This window comes from Phoca vitulina, unplaced genomic scaffold, assembly GCF_004348235.1.
Source record: "Phoca vitulina isolate PV1807 unplaced genomic scaffold, GSC_HSeal_1.0 scaffold28, whole genome shotgun sequence".
NCBI classification, from domain to species: Eukaryota; Metazoa; Chordata; class Mammalia; order Carnivora; family Phocidae; genus Phoca; species Phoca vitulina.
Genome location: NW_022589731.1, coordinates 722050 through 734417, shown reverse-complemented (window position 1 = coordinate 734417; position 12368 = coordinate 722050). Strand labels below are relative to the sequence as shown.

The following is a 12368-nucleotide window of genomic DNA, read 5'->3' as shown; positions in this document are numbered from 1 at the left end:
CCTTCCACGTACTAGTTGTGTGACCTTGGTGAATTATGTAACCTCTCTATTCTTCAATTTCCTCATCTGTGAAAGGGGAATGACACTGGCAGTTAATACCTCATAATAACTTAAAAAAAAAACTTTTTCTTATGGAAATTTCAAAATATATAGCAGTAGAATAACTGCCAATTCTTGGTCAATCCTTCTGTTTCAGTACGCCCCACACACTATCCCTTCTGTAGTTTTGTGAAGCAAACATCATATAAATAAACATTTCAGTGTGTATTCTGAAAGATGGTGATGCTTTAAAACTTTAACTACCATACTGTTTTTATATCTGGAAACTATCATCAAATATGTAGGAGTATCTTAAGGGTTAAATGAACGAATATACACATATAATGAGCGTAGAACAGTGCCTGGTACGCAGTAAAATGCTCTAGAAGCGAATGTAGCCATTGTCACTGTTGGTCTAACTTGTAATTCTTTGATTACTAGAAGGTTTACATCATGTTCCTTGGCCATGTGTATTTTTTTTATAAATTATTAAAAATTTTTGCTCACTGGGGCAGGGGCTGCTCAGCGGGAAGCCTGCTTCTCCCTCTCCTGCTCCCCCTGCTTGTGTTCCCTCTCTCGCTGTCTCTATCAAGTGAATAAATAAAATCTTTAAAAAATATATATTTTTTGCTCCTTAATCTATCTTTTCCCCTTGTGACTTATAAGATTTCTGGATATGGGGGTGCCTGGGTGGCTCAGTTAGTTGGGTGTCTGCCTTTGGCTTGGCTCATGATCCCGGAGTCTTGGGATTGAACCCCACATCGGGCTCCTTGCTCAGCAGGGAGTCTGCTGCTCCCTCTGCCCCTCACCCCGCCCACTCTCTCTCGCTCTCAAACAAATAAATAAAATCTTAAAAAAAAAAGATTTCTTGATATGTCCTGCGTATGAACTTTTTTTTTTTTAAAGATTTTATTTATTTATTTGACAGAGAGAGAGATAGTGAGAGCAGGAACACAAGCAGGGGGAGTGGGAGAGGGAGAAGCAGGCTTCCCGCAGAGCAGGGAGCCTGATGTGGGACTCGATCCCAGGACCCTGGGATCATGACCTGAGCTGAAGGCAGACGCTTAACAACTGAGCCACCCAGGCGCCCTGAACGTTTTGATTATTTATATATATTTGGTAATTCCTTTCAGTCGACATTGATAGTGTCTTCTGTCATGTGGAAGTTTGGTTGTTTGGAGAAGAGTTCTGTCCTCTTTACCTTTATGGACTCAGAGTTCTGTTTCTCCTTAAGAATGTCTTTCCCACTCCCAAGATTGTAGAAGTATCTTCCTACATTTTCTTCTAATACTTTTATGGTCTTTCATGTAGTTTTTGAAAAGTTTTCTCCCCTTAATCCAGCTGGAATTGAGGTCTGCTCTGAGGTAGTGCTCTAATATTATTTTCTTTCCAAACGTGTATTTTGTGGTGTCTCTACCCTTTACTGATTGGTTCACTCTGTCTTGACTGTCTTTAAAAGCCATGTTTAGGGGGTTGCCTGGGTGGCTTAGTCAATTAAGCGACTGCCTTCAGCTCAGGTGATTATTCCCCGGTCCTGGGATTGAGCCCCATATCAGGCTCCCTGCTCTGCCGGGGGGCGGGGGGCGTGCTGCTTCTCCCTCTGCCCGCCCCTCCCCCTGCTTGTGCGTGCGCATGCTCTCTCTCAAAGAAATAAAATCTTAAAAAAAGCCATGTTTAGGATTTACTAATTCCTTACAAATACATGGGTATAACTTTGGATTCTTATTCTATTTTTTTTTTTTTTTAAAGATTTTATTTATTTATTTGAGACAGAGAGAATGAGAGAGAGAGAGCACATGAGAGGGGGGAGGGTCAGAGGGAGAAGCAGGCTCCCCGCTGAGCAGGGAGCCTGATGCGGGACTCGATCCAGGGACTCCAGGATCATGACCTGAGCCGAAGGCAGTCGCTTAACCAACTGAGCCACCCAGGTGCCCCTGGATTCTTATTCTAATCCATTGACCTATTCCAGCATGAACATCATACTGCAGCATTAGAGTATGTTTGATATCTGGTAGAACAACTTCTTTCTTGGGGCGCCTGGCTGGCTCAGTCAGTGGAGCATGTGACTCTTGATCTCAGAGTTGTGAGTTCAAGCCCCGCACTGGGAATAGAGATTACTTAAAAAAATATTTTTTTTAAGATTTATTTATTTTAGAGAGAGAGTGAGTGTGCGCAAGTTGGTGGAGGGGCAGAGGGGGAGAGAGAGAGAATCTCAGGTAGAGAGATTCCACTAAGAGCAGAGACTGAGGCAGGCCTTGATCCAGCAACCGTGAGGTCATGACCTGAGCCAAAGACACCCAACCAACTGAGCCACCAGGTGCCCCCAAAATAAAATCTTAAAAAAAAAAACAACCAACCAAAAACACAAACCTTCACTGGAACATAGTGCCATTTCTTCCTCTTGGGATCGGGTGGAGCAGTTCTTGTGTTTAGAGGCCATGCAGGTGGACCCCTTCTTTAAAAAATATTTCTTGATTATACTTGTGCATTTCCACTTCCAGATGAATTTTAGAATCAATTGATTAAGTAAAAAATCTTGTTTGGATGGGACTATTGAATTTATTGATTAATTAAGGAAGAAGTGACAGTTTTATTTGTTTTTGAGAAGTGACAGTTTTAGATCTTGAGACTTGCCTATCCGGGAACATGGTATATCTTTCTACATATTCAGCAATTCTGTGACCTTCAGTAAAGCTTTAAAGTTTTGTTTTGTTTTGTTTTTAATATGCGCCTGTCTTGTTTTCTGTTGGTGGTGGTTTAGGGTTTTTGTTAGGTTTATTCTTGGCTATTTTACAACTTTTAAATTCTTTTTTTGTGAATGGATTTCTAGTTACATTTTGGTTGGTGATTGCTGGTGTATAATAATAGCTGATGTCTGCAGGTATTTGCTGTGTGCCACACACCACTTAAGTAGCCTATCTCCTGTCATTTTTACAACAAGCCCATGTCTAAGCTATATTATTTCTATCTCACAGATGAAGCTGGTTATCAGAGAAGTTAAATACCTCGTCCAAGTTCATGTACTTACTAGCTGGTAGAGCCAGAAGCCCCGAGGCTGTGTGCACAGTATGCTAACCCTGCTATTCACTATAATAGTTTATTAGTTCAGTTTTGGATCTTCTCAGTAGGCAATTATATTGTCTGCAAATAATGACCATCTTGATCTCGTGCCATGCCTCTTATTGGGCACACAGTTGTGTGAGTCTTACGTCATCATTTCTCAGTCAGTCCGACCCAGCCAGCTTGTGCTTCACTGGAACATAGTGCCATTTCTTCCTCTTGGGATCGGGTGGAGCAGTTCTTGTGTTTAGAGGCCATGCAGGTGGGAAATAGAGCATAGAAGCCCTTCTCCGTGCAGCCCCCAGCACATCTTGTTTAATTCATAGATTGTACAGTGACTTCTTGTTTTTGGTGTCCTTAATTTTTCCTGTTACTCTGTTCTTCCATTGTAACAGGTTTGTGAGTTCCTACTTCTTGAATGGAATGTGTGCATTTGGGAAGAGCTCCCTCAAGATTCCTCTTTAACCTGGGCCAGGATCTTGCATCCTTTTTCGGGCTGAGTTTTTTACATTGGTTAAAATGGAAAATGACCACGTGTGTTTCTTTGGAGGCATTTTCCAGCTGTAGGACTGCCCTCATCCATGGAGTGGTGGCAAACTTGTTTTGTTGGTCCTTGTTTGTTAGGGTTGCAGTGGGAATGTGAACGCTGGAACCCAGCCTCTGGTCACTCTTATCTAGAGCCTGACCTTCGAGGTGACCATACCATCCTGTCTTGATGCACTTGAACTAAGAGAGGCTTGGGGGGGGGGGGGGGGGGGTGGGGGTGGTGGTGTGTGTGTGTGTGTGTGTGTGTGTGTGACTGAGCGGGTGTTCCGGGCCTCCCCCAGCTGTTTGGAGTCAGGAGTTGCTCTTCCTTGCAAATGCCTTGTGCCTAGTTGGGAGACAGAGGCCAGTGGAGCCCCTCACTTCTGATCTGGGCTCCCTGACTAACCTTGGGCCACTGGTCAGTCCCAAAGCTTCAGTCCAAGGTGTACCGGGGCCACTGTTGCTGACACCTGCTCTAGCAGGAAGCTCTCTATTGGGTCTACCTGCTCTCGGCCACGAGTCAGTAGACAGGAGTCCGGTTATGTTGTGTTTTCCCTTACAAGGCATAAATACAGTTTTCTCTTTAAAAATTAGTGCCTGCTCTAAGAAGATTTGGAAAATAAAATTTAAAAGAAAGAATTGCTAAGTACTCTGCTGCCCAAACATAATCACTGAGCATCTTAGCATGTTTCTTTCCACTCTTTCCTTTTCTATGCACAGGCTTTAAAAAAAGCAGTTGTTATTAAGGCTGTTTGTCCTCTACTTTTTTTCTTATAATAGTGTCCTGAGCATCTTGCCTGTACTGCTTGGGAGCATCATTTTAAATGACTGTGTAATATTCCATTAAGTAGATGGACCATCGTTTACTTAACGTATTTTTGGTCTTGACCCCTTGAAGGACTCCTTTCTCTGTTAACACATTTTGGTTCAATAACCCATGAAGTTGGCTAAACTCCCTTTTGGATTGATATTTTCTGTTTCTGCCATTTCTTTGAGATAATGTGAAATGGACCTTCTTTTTATTTGCCTTAAGCTTGGCGCATTCAAGCTTCAGATAGGCCTCTTGGTCTCATTATCCTTTGGTTTGATGAACACAGTTGTATTTACTGTCCCCTCCCTGGTCCTACAGCTTTGGTCCTGGGCACCCCCCAGCCCTTACAGGCAGGTGCTCCTGTGGACGGTAGGCCCCCCAGTGAGCTCCTGCCCCATCACCGATGTGCCTCTCAGCCTTGTGGTCCGTGTACAGCATTCAGGAGGAGGTTTCCCCAGCTGCAGTGTGGGATGTTTGCCCAAAAGAGAACAACATTTCTTTGCCTCTCTCCCTCTTTTTTTTTTTTCCTTTCCAGACACATACATTTCCCTTCCCCTTGGGTGGCCCAGGGTGCCCCATTGGCTGGATCTGGGGAGCTGGCTGCCTTACACTTCCACGGCCCCGGCCTGTGTCTCTCCCTTCTCCCATTCCTGACTTCCCTTGCCCTCGTGCTCCCACCCCACGGGCCCTCCCTCGCTGTGCTGTCACTGCGCTCCTGCTCCCGGCTGCCCTGGCCCAGCCCGTTCTGGTGACCTCCGCGCTGCATTCCTGCTCGGGGACCGAGCCGTCGTAATGATGGCGGTGGCGCAGGTTAGCAGATGGCGGCCGCAGCAATGAGACCTGACATGTTCTAATGACTCCCTCCTTCCCAGCCTTGGAGCAGCCGGGGTTTCCTTGAGGCATTTTCGGAGGGGGCCACGGGAACTCGGGGGGACCCCAGGTGCCGATGGGGCCCGTGACCTTTGCCGCTATAATATCAGTGTTTCACAAGCAGGGCGGTTCGGGAGCCCACTTGCAGCCCATCAAAAATTGATTTAATTGCAATTTTTCCTCCAATTAGGAGCACTGGAGCCTGACTAATTGGAGTAATAGAGAGTAATAAGGCTCAGATAAAAAGCCTTCCTCGGCGGCCTTTGTATCTCGTGTCCGTGCCTGTCAGAGGTCAGAGAGCTTGCATATTCTATTAGGCAGCCCGGCCTTCATTTGTACAAATTAGTTTACCCAACAGTAATTAAAATGCCAATGCGGGTTGAAGAGAACTGAATACACTTGATGGGCATGTTGGTGACTGATGTGACAGCTCTGGTGGCCTCCCTTGCCTAAGTGTGTCAGGCGCGGCTCAGAGGCGGCCGGGGCCCGGGCCGGCTGGGTGGCTCCGGGCCAGCCACAGGGCACAGCTGCGAAGCACGCCCCTCTGCCGCCGGGCCGCTCGGCCGCCCCTTTCTTCTTCCAGGTGGAGCCGTTGCTTCAGTTGTCCGTTTGTTCATCCGACAAGCGCTCGAGGTCTCAGGCGGTGTCCGGCATCATGCGAGGTGCGGCGAGAGAAGGCACCGGGCCAGGCCCTGGCTCAGATCCCGGCTCTGCTCGTGGCTCCTTGTGGGAGCCATGGGCCTCAGTTTTCTGGCCTGTAAAATAGGGCCGGTGGCATCTGCTGCACCGGGTTATGAGGATTGGATGGGATGAGGTTTTTGAAACCCTTCCTCAGAAGCTAGCACATAGCAAGTGCTCAGCAAATGATGAGTGTCATTAAGAGGCCCTAAAGGAGGGGCGCCTGGGCAGCTCAGTGGGTTAACCGTTTAGACTGCCTTTAGTCGTTAGTCCGTTTAGACTGCCTTCGGCTCAAATCATGATCCCGGGGTCCTGGGATCAAGCCCCACGTCGGGCTCCCTGCTCAACGGGGAGTCTGCTTCTCCCTCTGCCAGCCGCTCCCCCTGCTTGTGCTCACTCTGTCTGTCAAATAAATAAAATCTTTAAAAAAAAAAAAAAAAGAGGCCCTAAAGGAGCCTGCCTTCTTCCCGGCCTGCTCATGCCTGAGTAATTTCCCTTCTTCCCTCCTCCTCTCTTCTGGTTCTTGTTGTTTTCCATTCCTCAATTTGAGTACCAGAACCCCTGATGCTCCTGGGGTCTCTCTCTGATGTGGGGGCTCCTGCATCATTTTCTTGGGCCTGAGGATGATCTCTGTGATGCCAGGTTCGCTTGAGCTGGGACCAGGGGACCAGGAAGGTAGGTCGGGAATCTGGACAAGGTCTGGGGCAAGATGGGACATAGGAGGAGCCTAGATAGGAGCTTTCTCATCTGAAGAGAGTAGAGTTTATAGAATCAGAATGACTTTTATTTATTTATTTTTTAAAAGATTTTATTTATTTGAGAGAGCAAGAGAGAGATTGAGAGCATAAGTGGGGAGAGGCAGAGGAGAAGCAGACTCCCCACTGAGCGGGGCTCGATCCCAGGACCCTGAGATCATGACCTGAGCCAAAGGCGGATGCTTAACCAACTGAGCCACCCAGGCGCCCCAGAATCAGAATGACTTTTAGACCCTCAAGCTGAGAGAGTGTGTGTGCTTGTACAAGAATGTGTGTGTTTGGACATTAATGTGTAGGTACTGTTGGTACTTCTCATCTATAATCTGGTTGTGGTGCTTATGAGGGATTTCACTTCCCCAACGATGTGGGACTGTGGCATGTGTCCTTCAGGTCTGAGTCTGGTGATGTGGGAGTTATTTAGGAAGCAGAGGGACCTCTTCACAGCTCCTAGGTCTAGCTTCCCCGGCCTTGTCAGCTGTGAGCTCCACAGGGCCCTTTCGGTCCAATTCCACAGACTTGGACCAAGTACCTCTTCTAGGCCAGGCCCTGTGCCGGGCACCAGTGGACACAGGAGCCACCAGATGGTCCATGATCTCAAAGGGAAGATGGGGAGATAACCCCCAAAATACCATGTGTCCCCTGAGGGTAAGATAAAGCCTGGTAGGGACTCGGAAGAAGGCTGGTCAAGTCCCCTGGGGAGCCAGCAGCTTCTGCTTCAGCATGGGTTTGCCGTCCCTGTCCCTAGGACACCCCTAAGAACAAGATGGGACTGAGGGCAAAAGCCATTTGACTCTTCTTTCCGTTCTGAGGAGAGCTGGCTTTTTCCGTAACTTCAGACTCTAAGTTGAGATGATAGCAAAGACCTTTTAATGGGTCAGACCGCCGGAGTAGTCTCTTGGGAGGCGCCATCAAAGGGGTAGTGCGTGTGTCCGTTTAGGGTGCCTCCAAGCATTTGTTGGGAACCTCGGGCACGCGGGGCGCAGGGCCGGGCACGGTGAGGGCGTGGACCATCTGCTGGCAGACGAAGGCGGACTGCTGCCCGTGGAGGCCGCGAGATGGCCTGGTGGAGGCTGAGCTCGTGGGGGCAGGAGGCCTCCTGCGAGGCGCACATCCCACCCCACCGGCTCCTAAGGTTGGGAGCACCTTATCCAGTGCGGCTCTGGGGAGGGGAACAAGTGTGCAGAGGGAGTTGATGAAAATCCCTGGGAGGCTGGCCGGCACTTCGTTTTCCCTTCTTGAACAGTGGGAACCATAGCTTCTATCTGGTGAACTTACCGTGTGGTGGGAGGCATCCTTCGGGCGTCCCAGGACCGCGAGTTCCGTCTTCTCTTGTGCTCCACGTGTCTCCTACGCTTGAGCAAGACTGCACGTGGGCACACCCTTCTCATCTCCCGACCCTGGATGTGGCTGGTCTGTGGCTTTTGCCTGATGCCTCCTGAAGTCCATGGAAAGTGGAGGGTGAGGCGGGGAGCGAGCGTGGCCGCAGCAGGGAGGAATAGTGGGAGGTGTGCAGGGCCGTGTCTGCAGCCAGCTTCACCCCCGTGAGTCCTGGCGGTCCCCGTGGTTTGGGCGTGAGGCCCGGTGTGTGTCCCCAGCGGAACCTGGCTCCCAGGCTGCTTGACTGCTGCTTACGGGGCTTGTACCGAGTGTTAAATTTGATTACACACTCAGGTCCCCCTGTGTGCCGGGTGGGGGTCGGGGGGGCTCTCTGCTTTGCTTCGTTCTCTTCCTCCCTGCACCACAGGGTTGGGCAAGGGAAGAGGGCGGCTTTTGGAAAGCAACGTTTCTGGGTGCTGTGTCCAGGTGATCATGACAGGCCTTTGTGTGGCGTGAAGGTGAGAGGCACTCCTGCCAGTGGCAGATGGACGGGGCCGGGGTGGGGGTGGGGGGCAGGAATAGAGAGGGACGGGGGTCCCAGGAGAAGGCGCTTGTGGCCCCACCCCAGCCTTCTGGGAGCTGTTGGGAGTGGCAGATTCAGGTTCAGGGGCTTCCTCCCCTTCCCCTCATCTCAACTTACCTCGTCACTAGTTAAGACTGTGGCCGGTCAGAGGCCTGCCGCAGGCCTCCCTGGATGTCTGTGCATCCTCGCTGGCGCCCCTCACCTGGCCTGCGCCCCTCACCTGGCCTGCACGCCTCGAAAGTCTGAAGGGCCCAATTGCCCGCTCGAATGCTTTCCAAGTGGCTATTATGTTTCCAACCCAGGGTAATTGGCTTTACCAGTTATTAATGGATTACCCTCAAGAGAAAAATGTGGAGGGGAGGGAGGTGAGGACAACCTCCCCTGGCTTTGTAATTCGGGGCTTCCGTGTCCAGTGGTTGGGAGTCACTCGGGGCAGGACAGAGTGGCTGCTTTGGCTGCCATTCCAGTGGAGTGGTCGCTGGCACTCCTGGGGGTCGGGAGGAAGCCGGGCTGAAGGAGCATGTCCCAGGAGGAAGTCTTGGCTTGAGGCATGGAAGCCCCAGGATGGCTCATGTGGCCTTTTTTATCAGCTCGGGGTTGAAAAACAGACACCTGCCGTGCAATTTGGATTGTCCATCAGTGGCTTGGCCAATGCCTGCCCCCATCAGCAACTGCAGGCCACCTCCCCCACCCCCCCCACCGCCCCCTCTAAAGCCCCTGGCTTCTTCAGAGCCCTCGCTACAGAACTGTGTCTGCCCGCTGACCTGCTTAGGACCAGAGAGCCACAGGTGCTGGGCAGGGCCAGGGCGGATGGGCCAACGGGTCATTAGTCTGTCTAGCCCCCTCTCCCCAGCGCCTGACCTGTAGGGACAAGGCCCTTATCCAGCCCCAGGGCTCCTGAGTGACACGACTGCTTTCAGCTCTCCTGCTCCGGGTTAGGGGTTCCAGCTGGAGTTCCAGCTGGGGTTCCCGCCGGCATCCCTCCCCACCCAGCAAGTCCTCCACCAAGGTGTGGTCTGGCACCCAGGTCCCAGGTGCGGCCCTGGGGCTCCACCAGCCTGGCTCACGGCGCAGAGCTTGCCCACCGGCCTTGTGCCTCCACCTAAAAATGGAGCTGCACATGGCATGTGTTGAACTTTTTAGGGGTTTAAGAGTTACTCTGGGGAAGTAGTGTCACTGTGCCCTCAACTCCGCCTGCCTGCCACCCCCCACTCCACGGCAGCGGCGCCCCCGCCCCCTCGCCCCGGCCCTTCGTGCGCTCTCCTCCCGGCCTCGTGCACCAGCACACCCGCAGTTACTGGCCTTTGATGGTTCGCTCTGCGCAGTTCGGTGCCGTTACGTCTGCCCTGGGCTTGCAGCCCGTTACCTAGCTCTTACCGCCTTCAGCAGTGCCCCCCAACCACCCTGACCTCTGACCAGGGCCTCCTCTTCCCCTCCCCAACAGCCTGTTCCCGGGGGGCCTTTTCTGCAGCCTGACAGGCCTGCCCTCCCTTGGCCTGAGGGTTGCACATGTAGAGATGTGGTGTTCTGGCGGGCAGAGACCACAGGACCTTTCTGAGCGGCGAGCTCCCCTGTCCTTTCACCTGTGGGGGTCCCCGGGGGGTTGTAGACCTCCCTGCACTTCCAGTCGTCTTCCTGCAGCTTCTCCGACACGCCCCTCCCCAAACCCCTTCTCTTGTCCTGGCTCCACTCCGTGATCCCCGGAGAACGAGCACTGCACCTGCGGCTGTGTCGCCGTCCCCACCACAGGTTCTGACAAGCCCGTCCTGACTCTGCTCTCCTTTTGTTTGGCAGCTCTTTTGTGACAGGGACGGCTTGTTGTGGGCACTTCTCACCCCTGAGAATCTGGGACCTCAACAGGTAAGAGATTCCTGAGCCACTGTGGCTTCCCGTGGGGGTGGGGCTGGAGCAGCCAGGGAGGCACAGCAAAGACCGTCGGGCCCACCTGCCCCGTTGGCCGCCAGGTGGCCCAGGAGGAGGCTGGGAAGCACCGGGCCCACGACCCACTGACCACCTCCAAGGTGCGCGCGCTCTCCTGGCCTCGTTAGAGTTAGCTTGGGAAACTGTTGGAAGGAATTTGTAATAGGTAAATAATTTCACTTAGAAATTAGGATAACAGCAACCATTTGGATTTGCGATACTTTTTCTCTAAGGAGTGTCTGATTATGTGGCTACATAAAATCCCATCTATCCTAAAATAAAGATTTCGGAAGTGACCTGCAGATCCATAAAAAGAATTATACAGAACAGTTAAAATACATCTAGGTTTTATTCACAATTCTCTGCCTTGGCAGGCTTGACACATTCCCGTCGGATTATCTACCATTCTGATGAGCTTTTGTCTTGTTTTTTTAGCTTTTTATTTTGAAATAATTATAGATTCGTAAGAAGTTCCCAAAATAGGACAGCAAGGTACCTGTGTAACATTAGATAATATGTAGGATAATACGTAATACAAATCAGAACCAGGAAATCGACATTGGTATAATCCACAGAACTTTATTTAGATTGTAGTCATTTCTGTGTGTGTGTGTGTGTGTGTGTGTGTGTGTGTGTGTAGTTCTGTGCAATTTTATCCCATGTGTAGATTCACATTACCGTTACCACAGTTAGGATACGGAACTGTTGGAACCGTCACTTGCCCCGTCACAGTCACACCGTCTACCTGCCATCCCCTCTGGCACTCCCTCTTGTCCCTAACATCTGGCAACCACTATATGTTCTCCGTCTCTATAATTGTGTCAGTTTGAAAGCATTATATAAGTGGAGTAATGTACGTAACCTTTTGAGATTTGCTTCCCCCCAGCGTAAGCCTCGTGAGAGCATACCGGTAGTTGCGCCGAGAGGGCTCTACTCGAGGTTGCTCAGTAGTGGTCCCTGGTGGGGACGCACCACAGCGCTCTCCCATTGAGCAGCACTCCCCCGCTAAGGACATTGGGTTATTTTCAGTTTTTTGACTATTGCAGATTAAGTTGTCATGAACATTTGTGTATAAGTGTTCATGTGGACCTAGGTTTTCATTTCTCTGGGATTAATGCCCTAAACTCTTTGAGTATCTGTACCATTTTATAATCCAACCCTGGTGTAGGGGAGATCTAGTTCCTTCACATCCTCAACAGCATTTGGAACGATCATTGTTTCTTTTTTTTTTTTTTTAATTTTTTTATTGTTATGTTAATCCCCATACATTACATCATTAGTTTTAGATATAGTGTTCCATGATTCATTGTTTGTGCATAACACCCAGTGCTCCATGCAGAACGTGCCCTCCTCAATACCCATCACCAGGCTAACCCATCCCCCCAACCCCCTCCCCTCTAGAACCCTCAGTTTGTTTTTCAGAGTCCATCGTCTCTCATGGTTCTTCTCCCCCTCCGATTTCCCCCCCTTCATTCTTCCCCTCCTGCTACATTCTTCTTCTTTTTTTCTTTCTTAACATATATTGCATTATTTGTTTCAGAGGTACAGATCTGAGATTCAACAGTCCTGCACAATTCACAGCGCTTACCAGAACACATACCCTCCCCAGTGTCCATCACCCAGTCACCCCATCCCTCCCACCCCACCCCCCACTCCAGCAACCCTCAGTTTGTTTCCTGAGATTAAGAATTCCTCATATCAGTGAGGTCATATGATACATGTCTTTCTCTGTTTGACTTATTTCGCTCAGCATAATACCCTCCAGTTCCATCCACGTCGTTGCAAATGGCAAGATCTTATTCCTTTTGAT

The 12368-nt window shown here is 50.3% G+C and overlaps 1 protein-coding gene across 1 annotated transcript in view; it reads left to right on the top strand.

Annotated features, from left to right (window-relative positions):
- The window catches only part of FBXW4 (F-box and WD repeat domain containing 4), an 83982-nt gene that overhangs the window by 58233 nt on the left and 13381 nt on the right, over positions 1 to 12368 (top strand). Inside the window, exon 6 of the mRNA XM_032422954.1 lies at positions 10433 to 10498. Coding sequence (XP_032278845.1) covers positions 10433 to 10498 — 66 coding nt within the window. The remainder of the gene's footprint in view (positions 1 to 10432; positions 10499 to 12368) is intronic.